General features: G+C 46.3%; 3 protein-coding genes across 3 annotated transcripts; 1 reads left to right on the top strand and 2 right to left on the bottom strand.

The window, feature by feature from the left end:
- Window positions 1–837: 837 nt before the first annotated feature.
- Window positions 838–6,471, bottom strand: kctd7 (potassium channel tetramerization domain containing 7). The gene is made up of 4 exons (XM_086012281.1): window positions 5,660–6,471; window positions 4,675–4,844; window positions 3,441–3,619; window positions 838–2,795 (listed from the first exon to the last, which is right to left on the bottom strand). The coding sequence occupies exons 1-4, from the start codon at window positions 6,014–6,016 to the stop codon at window positions 2,416–2,418; spliced, it is 1,086 nt and encodes a 361-aa protein (XP_085868407.1). The 5' UTR covers window positions 6,017–6,471; the 3' UTR covers window positions 838–2,415.
- Window positions 6,233–11,161, top strand: LOC147133785 (uncharacterized). The gene is made up of 12 exons (XM_086012285.1): window positions 6,233–7,347; window positions 7,417–7,558; window positions 8,347–8,451; window positions 8,901–8,943; window positions 9,038–9,081; window positions 9,203–9,236; window positions 9,315–9,331; window positions 9,433–9,484; window positions 9,689–9,744; window positions 9,835–9,885; window positions 9,968–10,027; window positions 10,098–11,161. Exons 2-12 carry the CDS (start codon window positions 7,507–7,509, stop codon window positions 10,127–10,129), a joined length of 546 nt encoding a protein of 181 aa, XP_085868411.1. The 5' UTR covers window positions 6,233–7,347; window positions 7,417–7,506; the 3' UTR covers window positions 10,130–11,161.
- pgk1 (phosphoglycerate kinase 1) lies at window positions 10,781–18,450 on the bottom strand. The gene is made up of 11 exons (XM_086012279.1): window positions 18,259–18,450; window positions 15,823–15,873; window positions 15,601–15,756; window positions 15,381–15,525; window positions 14,236–14,339; window positions 14,045–14,164; window positions 13,621–13,735; window positions 12,460–12,639; window positions 12,116–12,293; window positions 11,498–11,596; window positions 10,781–11,307 (listed from the first exon to the last, which is right to left on the bottom strand). The coding sequence occupies exons 1-11, from the start codon at window positions 18,321–18,323 to the stop codon at window positions 11,267–11,269; spliced, it is 1,254 nt and encodes a 417-aa protein (XP_085868405.1). The 5' UTR covers window positions 18,324–18,450; the 3' UTR covers window positions 10,781–11,266.
- Window positions 18,451–18,612: the final 162 nt, after the last annotated feature.

Here is an 18,612-nt window from a genome sequence, read left to right as displayed (position 1 = left end):
CTCCTGGATGGGCGAGAGACACTGTGAACATTGGGGAGGGAGGGAGAGAGAGAGAGAGAGGTGGGCAAATAGTGGAGAGAGGTGCAAGAGAGCTAACGCAATAAAAGACAGACAGTTTTTTTTGTTTTTTTTTTAAACTGTGAGACGAAAATGCTGGGAAAATGACAAATGGGGAGGGATGCGTACAGTGCCTTGAAGAAGCATTCCTGGAGCTTTTCACCTTTTTTTGTGACCTTACAATCACAAACGTGAGTGCATTTGGTTCAGTTGTCATGTACAAGAATGTCATTTTTTTCTTATGTTGTTAAATGTTAATGTGTTTGAAAAAAAAGTCAGCAAAGAAAAAAAAATCGTCCGATTTTAATAGCTAATATTGGCCGATTATATTGGCTGGACAATCAATCGGCCACGTCCTAATTCAAAAGCAAAAGCATCATGAAGATTAAGGAAGCCATCAGACTGGCCAGGGATGCAGTGGTGAAGTTTTGAACATGGTTAGATTCTAATACTAGAAACAAAAAAATGCCAAGCTTTGAACATCCAACTCTTGCACTTGTGAAAGTCGCGGTCGTTTGTGTCTTCAGGGCTGCAGTACACTGCCCCCTGGTGGCCAAGTCCCGCATAGCAGAAGGAGATGCAATTCATGAATCATGATGCAAACAATTATGTTTACGAAATGTTTGTATGTAGTACAAGAGTGCTATTTCACGAGTTCCAAAGTCAACTTTTTTTTTTTTTTGGGGGGGGGGGTATCTGGAACGGATTAATGGCATTTACATTCCTCTCGGAAGGGAAAGATTATTTTTGGTGTTTGAATAAAAAAAAGCGCAACATCTGTAACATCTTCCATATATTTACTTCCATTTGTGTCAGTCCTAAAACAGTACAATACAAAGCAAATAGAAACAATTATTGAGGACTACAGCTTCCTAGAAGCCAACAGAGATTTTTTTGTTCAGATGATACATTATCGAAACAACACAAGTAGTGCGATGGACACAACAAAAACAAAGTGGACATTTATATCGCATAGCAGTGAGGTACAAAATATATACTTTCTCGGCTACAATCACAAGGTGCTCAGAATTCATCAAGTACAGGGACACCGGGGGTCCCGTTAGCTTAGCATTAAGCGCTATGTCACAACATTTGCTTCTGCTATATATAGACATGAAATTAAAAAAAGTGGAATGGCGAGTGGAATGCTTGAAAGATCAACTGAAGTTGGAGTAGCTCGGATGGGCATAACAATCCCGTCGTTGATCGACAGTGTGAAATTGAATGGATTAAGGCTAGTTTGCCGTCTAAAGCAGGACGCCATGGGAAGTCGTTCTATCCAAGCGGAAAAGGGTGATGATACAAAACTGGCGTGGAAACAGGAGTCTTGACACCCCTCATCACAAGATGATGTCTCAAGATAATCTCTCAGACGTTCGAGTATCTGACCTTTGCTGACTTTGATTGGAAGGGAGGAAAAAAAAGAATCACCCTTTACGTACACCACACCATCGAATTAGCACTCAGCAAAATCGATTTGAGACTAGCGATAATTGGGCTTTTTTTAAATTTTCGATTGCAAGGGGAGAAAAAAAATTCAGTCTTGACACACCCCACACCCAATGATAATCACTTCGGATAATCAATTTGAGACATTGGGCCTGATGGCAAGGGAGGGGAAACGCTATCGTCATGTGTGTACCCTGGGCTTTTTCAACTTTCGATTGCACGGGGAGGAAAAAAAAAAAATTCAGCCTTGACATACCCCGCAGCAAATGATAACCACTTGGGATAATCAATTACAGACATCGGGCCTGATGGCAAGGGAGGGGAAACGCTATCGTCATGTGTGTACCCTGGGCTTTTTCAACTTTCGATTGCACGGGGAGGAAAAAAAAAAAATTCAGCCTTGACATACCCCGCAGCAAATGATAACCACTTGGGATAATCAATTACAGACATCGGGCCTGATGGCAAGGGAGGGGAAACGCTATCGTCATGTGTGTACCCTGGGCTTTTTCAACTTTCGATTGCACGGGGAGGAAAAAAAAAAAATTCAGCCTTGACATACCCCGCAGCAAATGATAACCACTTGGGATAATCAATTACAGACATCGGGCCTGATGGCAAGGGAGGGGAAACGCTATCGTCATGTGTGTACCCTGGGCTTTTTCAACTTTCGATTGCACGGGGAGGAAAAAAAAAAAATTCAGCCTTGACATACCCCGCAGCAAATGATAACCACTTGGGATAATCAATTACAGACATCGGGCCTGATGGCAAGGGAGGGGAAACGCTATCGTCATGTGTGTACCCTGATCTTGTCAGCTTTCAGCTTTTGGTTCTTGGCAAGTTTAGATTGGGATCGTTTGTCTTTGAAGCTCCTGGGTGAAAAGTTAGCGGGCTCCAAAGACGCCTTCACCACCAGGTGATCTTGAACTCGTAGATGGGCCTCTTGCAGTAGTAGTGGTTGATGAGGTGCTTGTCGCACACGCCGATGCACTGCTGCTCGGCGGCGATGCCGCGGCGCGCCAAGTCGCCCACGATGCAGTGCAGCAGGTCGTAGACGTCGGCCACCGCCTCCCACGGCCCGAAGGACACGTCCACGTCGCAGTGGTGCTCGAAGAGCTTGGCCTCGCTGCCCTCGGCCCGCTCCAAGCGCAGCGAGTTGAAGAGCGGCCGCTCGTACGGCGTGATGGGCATCTCCTCCTTGTAGACGCACACCTTCAGCTTGGCCAAGCGCGCCTTCTTCTGCGTGGCGCGCAGCTTGGCGATCTCCACGATGCGCTCCAGATTGTCTGCCGGCACACAGCGCTCGTGACATTTTTTTTTTCCCCCCCACCCCCTCAAAACGGTTCGTGCAGTACTGGAACGAAGACGGCGGCAAAGCACGACGTTTGTCTAGACGAAGCTCCGCAACTCACCTCAATTTAGTTCATGGGTCCCAAGGGACTACCGGGTGGCGTCAAAGCACGCGCTTTGTCTAAAAGAAGCTCCTCAACTTACTCCAACACAGTTCCCCGACAGCAAGACGCTAGATGACGATAGCAAAGCACGACTTTTGTCTCAGTGAAGGACCGCAACCCACTTCAATTTAACTGCTTGGCACCAAAGCGCTACTTTTGTCAAAATGAAGTTCCTCAACTCACTTCAGTTTCATTCCCGGGTGCTAAGGGACTACCAGACGGCGCCGAAGCGCAACTTTTGTCAAAAAATGAAGCTCCTCAACTCATGTCAACATAGTTCCTTGACACCAAGCTAACGCAAGTCAGTTGTAAAGCACTCCTTTCGTCTCAATGAAGCTCCATGAATTCACTTCTCATTGGCAGCGAGAGGCCAGAGGACGGCGCCAAAGTACTACTTTTAGTGATTTGGTCCGGGGCGGGCCATCGTAGCGCTTTGCCGGCGTCAGCGCTGATGCCAAAGAGCGCGCCGGCGCTTACCTTTGTAGTAGGGCAGCAGGTCGAGGAAGGCCTGCCGCACTTTCTCCCCGGTGAGCGGCTGCGTGTCCTCCAGGAGCTCCAGCAGGGGTGCGATGGAGTAGTACTGCGCCTCGCGGTGCACCGCCCTCACGCGCTCGTGCTGGGGCAGCTCGCCCTCGCGCAGGAAGTTCAGGATGTCCCTTCACCACACACAGTGGAAGCCTCAATTGCAACTAAAGGTCAGGCTCGCTTTGGGCCGGCCTGCCCCGAGAGCCCAGCAAGCGCAGCGTCCACATGGAGCCAAGCCTGCTTTGTGCCGCGCTCTGACCAATTTGCAGACTTTTCTCTGTCCACTCCGACTGCCGCGCTTGTTCCGAGGCTCTCATGTGTCCGTACGTGCGAGTGTGAGAGCCAATGTTTTATGTGTTCGTCCCATCCCATTGGCGCAACTATCGTGGACATTGGGAGCGCAGCTCAAGTGTGACGAGGTCGACGGCGCCGCCGGAGGAGGAGGGGGCCCTTATTTCCCACCGGCTGCGCCTGGCCGGCCCGTTTCCGCTGACTTTGCACCAGCGCCGAACGGAAGGGGAAGGCGGCGGGGTAGGGCCGGTCGGGATTAACCGGACCTTATCAGGACCCGGGTCGGCAGACGGCGCCGGTTACATAACCGGCTGCCATTTCAAGCAAAGCAGAGTTTCACAACTACTCTAAAGTGACGCAGGAAGTTGCCGTAACATTGAAGAGTTTTCCATAAAGATAAAGAATAAATGTCATGTGTTGTGTTCAACAACACTATCTCTTGCTTTTAAAGGGGAAGTCAACCCATTTATTTTTTACAATATGTTGTATGCGACCCGACTAGTCTAAACGTGGTATTCCGATTACAATTGCATTTGTGTTATATGAGTTAAGCCAAATCAGGAGGCGGCCATTTTGTGACTCCTGTCGACTGAAAATGACATCACAGTGTGTCAGGGCTCAGGTAACAACCAATCACGGCTCATATGTTTTCTGAAGCTGCGCCGTGATTGGTTGTTATCTGAGCCCTGACACACTGTGGTATCATTTTCCATCGACAGAACGTGACAAAATGGCTGCCCTGACATGGACAAAAACAGGTGGATTTTGTTATAATCAATCTTAATCAGGATATCAAGTTTAGACGGTACCGAAGTGCACTTTGACTTCACGGTTGTCTTTATAGACATTGGCAAGGTTCAAATGTGACTCGCACACCCGCACGGGCGCAACTCACCCAAAGTAGGCGCCGTCGCGGTCGATGAAGAAGCGTCCGTCGGCATCGCGCGGGATCTGGTGGCGCCCGCTGAACATGGCGGCCAGCATGGTGTCGTCGTAGCGGCGCAGCGTGGACAGCCGGGTGGTGAAGTGGGAGCCCCCCACGTTCAGAGAGATCACCTCGGGAAACTTTAAAAGGGGGGGAAAAAAATGCAATATCCACAATTAATTGACGCCTCTGCTAAATTTTATCATGTGTGTTGTTTATTGTTTGTAACGTGCTTTGTTACAGCTCTAGCTGTTGTGAAATGCGCTATATAAATAAAATTGTATTTTTTTTAGCACCTCACAATCTAATTCAGCAAAAGCCTGATTGTTGGGTGTCTCTAAAACATTTGCCTGAGTGATTATGCAAATGGTGTGTAAAAGTGTGGTGCACGCGTTTAAATTGTGAGTTCACTCTCAAACACACAAATCTGCTCAAAAGCCGGCGACACAAATACTGACAATCTGGCATAATTGGTGTATTTTCTGTCCGTTGAGATCAGACAGCAAGGCCCGTTTGTGCTACATTAAACTTCTTTTGTGGTATGTTTACGGTTTAAAGGATTAATATAGGCAATTGTAACCTTGTTTTGTCAATTACTTGCAGTTTTTCACCGATGTGTCGGATGTTTATTATAAAATCCCCCAAATCTATGTTAACTGCTGAATATGTTAGCAACAAGGCCCATTCAGATGCATGACGTTGAAGCTGCCAGTGACAAAGGGCAAGGGTACGAGCAGGATTAGTCTGCCGTGTTTAGGTCTGTAATCAGGTTGACATTCTTCACGTGACCCGTTGTCGGCCAATCACAACGTAGCCTCCCAACCACACATCCCTCGCCAAGCAATCCCGTTTGGCGCTTGGTTATGACGTCACGTATTGTCCTTATTCGTGGACTGCTTGTAATTAAATGACAATAAACCAACCGTTTTGGATAAATGTCTGACTAGGGGCCTACCTCCTGCTCCTGCCTGGCGTCCAGGGGGCAGCGGGACGGCCTGCCCCGACAGACGTTCGCCGCTGCCGCCGCCGCCGCCGCCGTCGCCGCCGTCGCCGCCGCCGCCGCCGCCGCCGCCGCGGAAGCCGGCTTCCGTGAGTCGTCGTCGGCCATGGCATCGCTGGCTTTCTCGGCGTCACCCGCGGCCGAGAACACCACCATGACTTTGGGCAGCGGCAGCGTCCGGCGCTCCTGGATGAAGCGTCTCACCCGAGTGGTCGCCGCCGGCAGCAGCAGGGGGCTTCGGGACGGGGACTGTCGCTCCCCGCCGCCGCCGCCTTCGGAGCCGTTGGAGCTGCTCGCGCCATTCTGTTGCATGCGCGCGGACAACCGCTGCCGAGCATCAACCACAACACGACGACTGATGACAACAAGTCGGCCAAGAGGCTTCACTAACACGCCACTCTTTCGAGCGGTGCAGAACGGGTGTCATTCAAGCGGGCCCCGTTTAAACAGATAATAAGCCACCGCTAGCTTGAGGGGGCGTGTTTCCATCGAGCTGTTTTCACCTCTACGTACGTCTACGACGTCGCGCAAGAGCATTGCGTCATGACGTCGACAGTGTGGTAGCGTCGACGCAGGCATTTCAGGAGTTCATTATTTTGATTTGAATGTGTTTAAAATACCACACCGAATCGCGCGTGTCTGTCTTTTAACTCGACCTATAATATCCAAAAGTCTTTTGGGAAAAATTGGGCCCAACTTTCTAACTGGTCTGAAGCGTCACGTCATGACGTCACGTCGCGAGTACGACCACCTGATCCGTTTTGGGGGGGCTTTTTGTCTGCCTTATTTAACATTTAAACAAAAACAAGTAAGCAATCGCTTTTAAGCAAATGAATGTTGACGTAACTGCCAAGGAAGCAGAAGCCATATAATAAGTCACACGCACAAACAAACCAAACACGAGACAGAAATAAAATGACATAAAAGACAAGTTCAGCACTTTTGCCAAAATGTAAAACAACTACAGAATATTACTCTGGCATTTTTTAAACAATGAAAACCATCAACCATTGAACACACACAATTTTGGGCTGGATTAAAAAAACAAAACAAAAAAACCCCAAAAATAGCTACCTTGTGTCGCAAGAGCATTCAAGTTACAACTCAAGACATTTCCAGAATAAATGTAATACAATACTGCTACAGCAACGTATGCATGGCTGGATTTGAACGTTACCATTTCTGGAAAAATATCCCAATGTACCACATTGAAAAGAATGCTTGGACATCCAATTCAAGTTATATGTAGACATTTGGTGCAGAAATTGATTTTTTAGTTTGATAGTCGGGCAATATTGTTCACATTGACGTAAAATTGGACCACTGTTTTAACACCAATTCAACAGAGCCTTATTTGAAATGAGGGTCGGTGTCTCCAAAATGGGTGACGGCCACATTTGCATCAGGGTCGCCCAATTGTCGGGGTAAAATACTGCCTCGCAGCACTTCAGCTTTTATGTTATGAAGTGCGGGGCCTTAATTATACCGACAGCGGTGTCCATCTCCAATTCAAGTCCAATCAACTAAATTGACCAAAAGTGGACACAAATGATGTTGTCGAAAACGCTGTACCCAAACATCAATCAGCCGCGTTTCATTTGCTCTTCGGTGCAAGCAAAGGGCGGTGTGATGATGACCGAGCGGTTTGTTGACATTTTGAATTTCAAGCATCATGTCTTGTGTGTCCACTTGAAATTACAAACCTGTTTTAGGTCGCTTTGAGGTCTCAAGTGTGTCTTGAGTGTGTGACGGATGTGGCGAGTTGTTGTTGCAAGGAAGCAAATGCACACACTTCACCGCTAATGTCAAGTCAAGCCGACGCAGGAAGGAGAGCAGCCGGCCGGACCAGCCAAGGTAACGAACGCAGCGGCAACACGACGCAAATGCTGTTGTCGTAATCTTCATTTTGGGGACTTCAAGTAGAATTTTAGATCACTTTGTAGCTTGGATTGTGTCGCAACGTGAAAGTGTGCGTTTGGTGTTTTGTAACTTTTGAAGCAAAAACATGATGCGATTAAAACGAGAAGACGACACAAAATTACTTCCAAGGGTCATTAAAAAGCACAATTGGGCTCCTCTAATTCACCATTTGGATCACATAAACGGATTAAGATTTGGATATTTTTTTTTAAAATGGTCGCAAAAATATTTCGTAATCATCAACAGTCCCCACATTTTTACAATATTTGTAAATAAATGGCAACTTTTTAACTTTCATTTAAAGGTCAAATTAAATGAAATGCTCGGTCAAATTGGATGACTGGTTTGTGCTTCCTACTGGCTGTGCTAATTACGAATTATCCAGAGGCTTTATGAATAATCCCTTCCTTAAATTTTTCAAAAGACTCGAGCTATCTGTTCACATTAGTCAGACAAAATACAGACTTTTGTAGCTTAACTATAACATTAGACACACCTCAAAGTGCCAAGCACAGTAGAAAATGGTTAAATTAACAACCCAGAGTGAGAATAGTTCACTGCGCTTTTACTTTAAGGCGCGTGACCGCAAACTCTCCTAGTTTGGGCCGACCCCTTTCTGGAGGCGCAGATGACGTAAAAACTAAACAAAACAAAAGAAAAACCTTCTGCAGCTACTGCGTTTTGAGCCGCAAGGACAGTGTTTAAATAAGTGCTGCTTTCAGGTATGCCGGGAAATTCCAGCGCACAGTGTGCGGTTGCGATGGTCGCGTCGCTGGCCTCGCTCAGTCTGCTGGGCCTTCTGTGCTTGAGATGCAAGAGGAAGCCCAGTAAGTTCCAAGAACACAATTTTCTTTTCGACAACTAACTTCGATTCATGAATCAATGGGGAAAACTGATTTTCTTTTTGAACTAATGACCATTGCACGTGTTTGAACAGTAGCTACGATGAGTGGTGTATCGCAGGCATCATTCCTAGGCCCCTTGGTTTTCCAGAATTGTCTTGGGGAATCAGGATCATGACAACTAAACTCAAATCAATGTTTAAAATTGGCCTCGTCGGTCGGCTTTCACTTGAAATTCCTTCCACTGCTGATTGGTTGTGCATCTTTCTTTACCATATTAAAGCACTAATCAGAATTTTAATGTTTTCCATTTCTTTAAATTTTCGGGCTACTGGCTTGAAAAGAATAGAGGATGGGGCATGTTTTTACATGTTTTTTTGGGGGGGGCAAGAAATGGCACTTAAACCCATTTCAATGGATTTCTTTTTCCACAGAGACCATACACGAAGAAACTCAAATCTACAACCTGCACACATTGTGAGCATCAAGCTTTGTGACAAACATTCTCAAGTCATATGGCGCATTTGCATCCTGACTTTTTTATTTATTTATTTTTGTAACTTTTTGACAGCCATCGTGATGGGAGCAGATTTGCTGTAATGCGATCCAAAACGGGTATAGCTGCCATCTAGCAAAACATTGTACAACTGCGTTGTACTCATTTCTACATGAACATTTCAGTTTTCTTTGGGGTGGGGGGGGGGGGCATATTTGAACAATTTGTTTTATTTTTCAGTCACCAAAGCCAATCTAATGACCCCTTCTTCAAAGTATGCTTTTTACATTCAATTAAGCCAAATGTCAACGCGTTAAGCCCATTTGAACACTTTTTCCTTTGTATTTTCCAGCAAGGGCGTTTGTCCAGGTGAGTTTTGCACAATTTTTTGATAACTACACTATTGGATTGAAGTTTTGGAATTGGCAAGATTGAACAAGTTTCTCCTTTGTACATCTTACTACTCACAGCCGTACATGCGGCCGCTGCATCGCCACCCAGGAGCTGCGAACATATTTATGTGTAAGTATTTATTTCTCCTCAACAATCTACCGTTCATCTTCAAAAAAAGCCGTCTGTTCATTAAAAAAAAGAAAAGGAATTTAAAAACATTTATCACTTAAGGACAAAGGTTAATTATGAAGTATTTGTATGTAAGGACGAAAGGTGTGCTGCCACTATTTCTTTCTCTTACTCAGACTAGGTCCAAATGTTTTGCCTTTGCAGAGATCCTCTTCCGCTTACAGTGTATGAAAATGTGCTGATGTCATCAAAGGTCAAAGGTGGGCATTCAAACAATCGATGACATGACACCCCCCCCCCCCCCCCCCCCCCCCGTCCGGGCTCTTAGCCTGACATCAGCTTGTGTTCAGATGCTGATCCCTCCACGGCTCACTACGCAAACCTGGCGCCCACCGACGACGGTACGAGCCGTCGCCGCGTCGCTTTCATTTTCAGGCCGAGGTCTCGCGCTTAACAAAGCCGCCGTGTCGCCTCACCGCGCAGACGCCGACATGTATGAAAATGCAGAGTTCCTGGCGCAACAAAGTCAGGAGCTGGAGAACGGTAAGCAAAGAGCCGCTCGCAGTGCTCGGACGCTCCGAGACGTTCAAGTGTTTTGTCGTCTTTGGAGCAGATCTGCTGTACGCGAATGAAAAAGCAGGCTGACGGGGACGCGTTGCTTCTTCCGTTGAACGCCAGGGATCATCACCTGTGCCATCGGAAACCAGGCAATTTCCCTTAATTGCTCTGAAAATGATTGGACTACAAATAATGCATTTTTGTTCATCAATCTATTCTATCCAGTCCATTCACTGAGGTCATGTAGAAATGACAATATTCTTGCATGCCAATTAAATGCATGACGACAAACTTTCTGAAAGCGATTAATGGCATCTTAATTCATTTCATTGCATTTACATTGGACCGTTAATCAGCCGATAGTATTGGCTCGTGAAAAATATGCACAAAGAAAAAGGTTGATTTTTACTGCTCATTTAAGACAAGACATTTAAAGATAAAAGCAGATTTTTCTGCCCCATGTACCGAAGAATTGTAAAACAGGCAACGGTTTTGCCGGTAATCAATAAATATCTTTTTTTGGTGCAAGCGTTAAAAGGGGAGCCAAAAAGAATTAATGTGTCAATTATTTTGTATTTTAATCAGTTTATCGAATTTTAGTCTGCCAATTTCAGAGTAGGCTGCGAAAAAACAAAAAAAAAAAGTTGGGAAGGAGTGTTCAAACAAAGAACAAGGGCTGTGAAATCTGGCGGCCATTCGTATAGTGCGAGTTGAGAAGGAAGACAAGAGCAGCGCAAATGTTTTGGGGACATTTATTAAGTTGAACAGACGAGCAGAAGCGAGCCGATGTCCGAAGGTACACAAAGGCCACAAGAACCGTTGCTCGTGCATCCGTCGTGACGCTGCAAATGCGCACAAGTTAGCGGGGAATGACTGGAGGAGAGTAATGCGGGCTTCCTAAAGTCTGTGGTGAGCTCAACTTTTCATCACAGCAAAAGAAAATTCCACCTCGACAATCCATCTACTCTAGTTGTCGCCGAGTCGTGTCGCCAGAAGGCGCACGTTTCACTTGTCACAGATCCATCTGCCATAAAGCCCACTGGCTGTGTGTGTGTGTGTGTGTGTCTTTTTTCTCAGTTTTTTTTTTTCTGTTTTTTTGCAGGGTTGCACAAGTTAACACCCGTTTGGTTTTAGTTGCTACTCACCTCTCAGCATACACGCATTCGCACGCTCTCTCTCTCTTTCTCACACACACACACGTCAGCGGGTTGATGGGAAGGAAGTTTAGACGTTGCTCAGGGCGTCCACTCCGGGGAGAACTTTGCCTGGAAAAAACAAGGGATCAATTGCATTGGGGGACAAAAAAATACATACATCTGAAAATAGGTGAACCTGCGGGTCCCAAACTACAAATAAGCGGGGGTCCGCAGTACAGCATTTACAACATGGGACATTTTGGAGTTTTTTTTTTTTTTTCCTGTGTAATTTACATGACGCTTTTAGTCCTCCTCTCACCTTCCAGCAGTTCCAGGCTGGCTCCGCCTCCTGTGCTCACGTGGCTGACCTTGTCCTCAGTGTTCCATTTGGCACAGCAGGTGGCAGTGTCGCCCCCACCTGGCCATCACAGAGAATTACATTTGTTTTTCTTATTAATGCGCCGATTGACAAATGGGGCCGTTTCAGTCCCATAGCGGCAATGTGAACTGAAATAGTAGCCCTAAAAAATTCAGGGGGTTTAATTAAGCTGTAAATATACCACAAACTATGAGCCCAAAACAATTTTATCATCATTTCCTGAAAAAAAAGTTTCCAGATTATTCATTAATTCATTTATTTTTTTTAAAACACATTGGAAGTGCCCGTGCATATGCAACAAGACTCTCCGTAACAACCCAGGCTAAACTTAGCTCCTCCCCGACGTACAAAGGTTGTCTCTCGGTTGATTGAGATCATCACTTCAACATACTTCCTTGACACCAATTACTCTACTGCCTTGCTCTGAGGCCACAAGATGGCGGCGGCTGGTTTCGTCAACTGACTGAAGAGACTGCCGAGTTGACAAAAATTGCTTTCATCCTGAAAATGTTGGCTATATATGTCAGGACGGTTGCGCAATCGGCTGGCGCCTCTTACCGATAATTGTGACGCAGCCCGACTTGGTGACCTCCACCACCTTGTCCATCAGGTTCTTGGTGCCCTTGGCAAAGTTGTCCCACTCGAACACGCCCACCGGGCCGTTCCACACGATCTGCTTGGCTCGGCCCACCGCCTCGCCGTACGCCTTGGAGCTCTCGGGGCCGCAGTCCAAACCCTGCAGAGGAGACGCTCATTCGATTTTAGAGAGAAATTTGAGGTCAAAAAGCACAACTATTCAAACCCCAAATCCTATTATTGTGGAAAACGACAAAAAAAATCTGCAATTGTGACGGAAGGCCAGGTTGCAGCCTAAAAAAAAAGCGTCCTGGGCAGGCTCTTACCATCCAGCCAGCGGGGATGCCGGCGGCGACGGTGGCGACGCCCGTGGCGGCCTTCTCGTCGAACTTGTCGGCGGTGACGAAGTCGACGGGCAGCGTGATCTTGACGCCGTTCTTCTCGGCCTTGGCCATCAGGTCCTTGACGATGCCGGCGCCCTCCTCGTCGTACAGGGAGTTGCCGATCTGAGAAGAGGAAGGCGGGAATCGCGTGACGGCCGAATGAGAATATGTCCTCTCATTGCAAAGATGCGCTTCTTGGGTTAGTTTAGACGACAGTAAATTGGCCAACGGGCACGCAATCAAAAATCGATTCTTTTTGAGAAACGATTCCCGGTAATTCGATTGGGAGGAATCGTTTGTTTGCTTGCTGAATCACGCTCATCCGTTGCTCTTAGGTCGCAAATATATGAGGACGTTTTGGTCCCGAATTTTCCCCGTCAGTGTGAGCTTACACACATATCAGCGATATCCTAGGATTGGGCCGATTATATCGATTGGCAGGGTTAGGGTGAGTTTTTTTTTTCCAACCCTCAGTGCGGCAAGACGTTACAAGGCTGCTACCTCTCGCTTTGGCCATAAAGTCACATTGAGAGAAGTTGAAATCTGTTATCTGGCCAAGCAAACAGCGGTGCCGATGTGCAATAGTTTGCACTTTTCAGCCGCGGCGGTGACACGTTTGGATGTGGACGAAGTTCAATGCTGTTCTCAATCCACTCGAGGTTCCAGCGTTGGCGCCAGGAGGTGAGATATGGCAAACGTCGGAAAAGATAGCAACTTTTGTTCAATGACGGCTGGGCCGCGTTGAACGTTCCACTCGGGTGTTTTTGGGCTTGAGCAAGACGAGGTTCATCAAGAGGTCCTTCCGGACATGAACAAATTCTCATTTTGTAAGACTGAATCTGTAACAATACCAGTAAAAAAGGCCATTTTTGAGTTTAAAAAAACTAAAAGTTGACTGGATTATAGCTGACCAAATAGTATCTTTATTCATTTATTTTTTTTAAAAAAAGGGCCCCTTTTTTCTGGCCATGTATCCTGCTGGACCAGTCAGAGAATTTCGGCTTCGGCGCTTCTATTGGACTTGATTAGCCAGTGCGGCTGTCCCTAACGATGCGGCCTCTCGTGAACGTCGCACGTCACGTCACGGTTTCGCCGTCCGCTCACCTCCATGTTGTTGAGCACTTTGAGGAAGGTGAAGGCCATGCCGCCCCCGATGATCATCTCGTCCACCTTATCCAGCATGTTGTTGATCAGCTGGATCTTATCTTTCACCTTTGCCCTTTAAAAAAAAACACACCCACAAAAAAAGAAACACCGGATAAAAAAAAAAGACTATGCAGTTTTGTAAACCCAACACCTTGGTGACTCAATATTTGGTGCCGTTTTAAAATTTTTATTTTTTTTTTTAATGTTGCTTAATGCACTGGTGGCTAATGTCATCTATGACCGCGAGTGCACTGCGCAACCCCAAGTGTCAGTTGCCCAATCCGAGCTGTGGATCAAATGGACTCCGAGTGGAACGCAGGGATAGCGAGGCGAGCGTGAAACGGATCCGAGCAAGCGGCGCGAACGCGACGACGGGTCTCACCCGCCGAGGATGGCCAGGAAAGGCCTCTGCGGTTTCTCCAGCGCCATGGCGAAGTAGTCCAGCTCCTTCTTCATCAGGAAGCCGGCCGCCTTCTGGGGCAGGTTTACGCCCACCATGGAGCTGCAAGGGAGGAGGCCGCAGTGCGTCACGTCCTCGTCCTCGTCCGTCAATCGTCAGCCCGCCGGGCTCACCTGTGGGCTCTGTGAGCCGTGCCGAAGGCGTCGTTGATGTAAACGTCTCCCAGTTTGGACAGGGACGCCCGGAAGGAGTCGATCTGCTCCTGGGACGCCTTCGTCTGTCACGTCACCAAAAAAAAAAAAAAAAAAAAAAAAAAAAAAAAGACAACAGGATGGAAGTGTTTTATAACGCAAAGCAATCAGACCCAAATACTTCTTTTTGGAAATAGGACACAGCTAAGCACCAGGGCTGCACGAAAAACATGCAATATATGGTTGTTGAATGTAGCAATATCGATTAGGGATGGACCGATTATTGGCCGGGGACGATTATCGGCTCTGATATTCAGTGATTTGATGAATATCGGCATCTGCCTTTTTTTTTTTTAAACTGAAATCAATTTAAAAATGTGTTACCTTCAAGGAACATTTTATTTAACTGCATAAAAGATTCTACTTACCCTGGTAACACTTTTCGTTTGAAATCAAAACAAAAATAAGTGAATTTTTTTACATTTCTGTCACTGAAATTCTGAAGGAGTTTATTTACTCTAGAAATCTATACAGGGCTATTCTTATATACTCATTTTGTCCATTTTGTTGGAATTTGACTACAAAGATGTATATTGGCAAACAATATTGAAAAAAAAAAAAACTTTATGCAAATCAGATTTTTGGGGGGAATAAACATATGCTTCAGGAGGTTTTTTTTTTTTATATTTTCCTTTCCGAAAATGAATATCGGCTCCAAATATCGGCCTCCTGGATTACTAAGGATCGATAGTGGTATGAAAAAACATATCAGTCCATCTCTAATATTGACATTATTGCAATATTTAATATGTAGCTAAATATGTGGCGCTATGGATATTTTTTCGATATATTGCGCAGCCCTAGTAAGCGCTGAGAACTCTGTAGATGCTTGCAACGTCGTATCATAACGATGGCCGGGAGAGAAGCTTGTACAGTAGAAATGAATCCACGCAAGGCTGCATACCAAGCAGGCCTCTCGGGACAGGAAAAGCAACGGCGACCTTCAAGATAAATGTCAGCAGGCCCCAGAAGCAACATTCATCCCAGCCCTGATCGTTGATCTCAACTCATATCTTAATGACTCATCAGCGTGTTTTTCTTTTTTTTTTTTTTGTATGGGGCTTCACCTTGTTTCCAGAGGAGTCCTTGCCCTTTCCCTCCTCGGCCACGTGGAAGCGGAGGTTCTCCAGCAGGATGACGGAGCCGGCGGCGGGGTTGGCGCAGGCGGCCTCCACCTCGGCGCCCACGCAGTCCTTCAGGAAAGTCACGTCCCTGCGCACAGGAGCGTTCGGTAAGCTCGCCGGCCTCCGACGCGAACGTCTCGCTCGCTCGTCCCAACGCTCTCACTTTCCCAGCAGGGACTTGAGCTCGGCGGCGATGGGCTCCAGCGAGTACTTCTCGGGCACGAAGTTCCCGTCGGGGCGGCCCAGGTGGCTCATGAGAACCACCGACTTGGCGCCGTGATCCAGGCAGTGCTTGATGCTGGGAACGGCAGCCTTGATCCTAGAAATGACATTAGCGAGGCCGTGAGCTCCCTCGCTAAAGAAGCGCAGAGGATGCAAGGCTTACCTCTGGTTGTTGGTGATGTGCTTGTCCTTCATGGGAACGTTGAAGTCAACCCTGGAAGAAGAAAAATGATTTGAAAAATATATACATGACTCTTACAAAAAAAAAAGAAAACAAATATTACAATGAGCTGAATGTTAATGACAGAATTGTCGCTTCTAAATCTTGCAAGAAAATAAGTTCGAATTTCATTGGGGGCGAGGACGCCAACTGCAATCATTCACTCAAAGCAACTGTTGTTGCTAACTTTGTCCACTGGAGGGCGCAATGACATTGTGAAATTGATTGCGCCTCAGGATTTTGATTTCATTTTTATAACCAGAAACTTCAGTTCAGGCACATGAGTAGCAACAACGTCTGCAATAAGAGAATAATCAATAAATGGGAATATGTTCAGAATGTACTTGTGCAAATAATTGCACAAAAAAGGCAACATTTTTGACCTGTGGCTATTTATAGCTTATTAGGCCAAGAATACAGTGATGCGGCCCACTTGAGGTCAAGTATGTGGCCCCACAATTGAAATGACTTTGCCATCTCTGGGCTATACGTCTTCTTTAACTTGCTGTCACAATATCAATAAAAAATTAACATGAATATGCTTGCTAAAAGTGTGTCGTCGTTTTGTTTTTTTTTTCCCCCTTCTCTGTGTAGATCGTCATTGACCCGGCTCACGACAATCCGCCAAGGTTGAAATGGACGCCACTGGACTTCCTGTTTGTGGAACTCGGATGCTCAAGAACGACTTGGAACGATTCTAAAATTTGTGAAAAATAAAACACAAACTTTTGAAACTTGTTGCTCATAACACATTGTGAGGATTGTGCTCATTATTTGAGCAATGACCTCAAGAGAAATGCTGCATCCGGCGTTACATAACGTCCCTCCTCCCCACCTGGTGCGCCAGAAGCAGACACAATGCCGGCCGGTACTGTAAAAGCATTGTCTGGTCTGGAAGCACAGCGGTCAGCTTTTCGCCGGCGTTTTTGGCAGGCCGAAGCGAGCGTTTGATGATCCGCTGCCTTACAAACGCAGCACTTTTGATAGTGGCCCGCGGCCATGTCATTGTTGCCTTCTGATCCGGCCTAACAAATGGGCAGACGTGAGCTCATTTCAGGAGAGCCAAGCAGATTCTTGGCCGCTCGACACATTGTCGCCATAGCAACGAGCCGCCTTGCCCGGTTTTCATTTTCGATGAAAGGCTCGCGCGACACGCCGCGGCAAGCCCAGGGTGTGAGCGAGCTTGGAGCGAACGTGCCGCCGAGACGACTCACGAAGCGGATCTGCCCGTAAACTTTGACCTATGCCGACTGGAACCTTTGACATTTGCACAGTGGGTGGGTGTCAGGTTCAAGTGCGCCCCCCCCCCCCCCCCCCAATCAGTCCAATGCGAAGACGCAGCCATGAAAAGTTAATTATTAATAGGAAGGCGATTTGTGCACGTCGCCCAAATGCATCACAGCTACAAATATGAGATTCAAATGTTGATTGGGCCTTCCTTTGCGCACGCTTCCACCCACAGTTCCAAAAACAAATATGTTGTTAGGTTCATTGGCGTTTGGTGGTGATTAAAGACTCGCATATGTCCAAGATTAGCAACAACATTGATTTGGCTACACTGGTAATTATGTACAGCTACAAATACTCACTCTGGACACGCACTAAAAGCAGTTTTTTTAATCCATTTATAATCATGTGAAGTATTACAGTATAAAATCACGCATTCTCTAATGTGTGCATTCATGTAGAAGACAGAGAGTGAGGTTGTTCTCATTGTTGGCCTACTCATGAAATTCATATTCTTGCCAGCTTTATTCTGGACTTAATTCGAATTAATTTGCTCATCTTTGACATAGGCAGGATTCTAATCAACCATGACACTACCATTTATGATATGAAAAACATTTCTCATTTTAAACCAGTTGTTTCTGAGAGCAAAAAAATAATACAAATAACTGGAATTGGTCTGGAAATTGGGAGTGTCTGAATATTTGATCAGAGGTGATCGTGATGAAGGGATTCAAGCAGAAAAGAAATAGAGAACATATTTTGATCTGCTGTGATTTGTTTGTGCGTGTACATGATTGGGCACATTTAAGGAAAGCAGAAGGATAAAAATTAATGTCGTAAAATTGCGATATTCAAACGTTTAATTGTAATTGAAAGTCATTTGCAGCAATATTAATAGCGCTGCACTGGCACGTGACGTCAGTACAAAACGTGACAAAATTAACTTCCGGTGTCGTCAAAATGCACCCGCACGCCCCTCACGTTATTCACCACCTTGCAACTGCGCAAAAAAAAAAAAAAAAAAGTTATACGGGTTAATATGAAGTTAGCTGTTGTAATAGTTGTAAAACCACGACTGCATGAACACGTACAAATAAATAGCGAGGCGTTAGCTAGAGCAGGCTAATCCAATTTCCGTGAAGCGTTTACCTCATGATGACTCGCTTCCCCTTGACGTCCACCTTATCCAGAGTCAGTTTGTTGGACAGAGACATTTTCTTGCTCGTCTTTCGCCTTGTTCGTCACGTCGCTGTGTCGCCTCCGCTTCGGTGGCTTCGATGGCTGCTGGCTGGCTGGCTGGCAGTGGCGAGCTCCCGAATGACAGCGGTGACCTTAACAAGCGGAGGTTGGCCGACGACACGCCCCCCTCCGAAGTGATTGGCTGCTGCGCGCAAAGAGGGCGTCGCGTTTGATTGGCTAGCCGTGATGTCATTTATACGACGTCACAGTGAGGCGCATCTTTGCAGAAGCTGGCTTTACGTTGCGTTTTTGTTTTTTTAAATT

The sequence above is a fragment of the Filicampus tigris genome, chromosome 17 (genome assembly GCF_054856515.1).
Source record: "Filicampus tigris isolate MCC_2025a chromosome 17, RoL_Ftig_1.0, whole genome shotgun sequence".
NCBI lineage: Eukaryota > Metazoa > Chordata > Actinopteri > Syngnathiformes > Syngnathidae > Filicampus > Filicampus tigris.
The sequence above is the reverse complement of the archived record's forward strand: the minus strand, read 5'-3'. Positions and strand labels throughout refer to the sequence as shown.

Bases quoted from the DNA above. Each gene is read 5' to 3' on its own strand.
- kctd7 (XM_086012281.1), bottom strand. From the start codon at position 6,016: ATGCAACAGAATGGCGCGAGCAGCTCCAACGGCTCCGAAGGCGGCGGC. The intron at 4,845-5,659 runs GTAGGCCCCTAG...CCCCTTTTAAAG, and splicing joins ACGCCAGGCAGGAGCAGGAG to TTTCCCGAGGTGATCTCTCT. The intron at 3,620-4,674 runs GTGAGTTGCGCC...TGTGTGGTGAAG, and splicing joins CGCGACGGCGCCTACTTTGG to GGACATCCTGAACTTCCTGC.
- LOC147133785 (XM_086012285.1), top strand. From the start codon at position 7,507: ATGTCAAGTCAAGCCGACGCAGGAAGGAGAGCAGCCGGCCGGACCAGC. The intron at 8,452-8,900 runs GTAAGTTCCAAG...CTTTTTCCACAG, and splicing joins GAGATGCAAGAGGAAGCCCA to AGACCATACACGAAGAAACT. The intron at 9,082-9,202 runs GTATAGCTGCCA...TTTATTTTTCAG, and splicing joins TGTAATGCGATCCAAAACGG to TCACCAAAGCCAATCTAATG.
- pgk1 (XM_086012279.1), bottom strand. From the start codon at position 18,323: ATGTCTCTGTCCAACAAACTGACTCTGGATAAGGTGGACGTCAAGGGG. The intron at 15,526-15,600 runs GTGAGAGCGTTG...TCCTGTGCGCAG, and splicing joins CTCAAGTCCCTGCTGGGAAA to GGACGTGACTTTCCTGAAGG. The intron at 11,597-12,115 runs GTAAGAGGCGCC...TGTGATGGCCAG, and splicing joins GGGCTGCGTCACAATTATCG to GTGGGGGCGACACTGCCACC.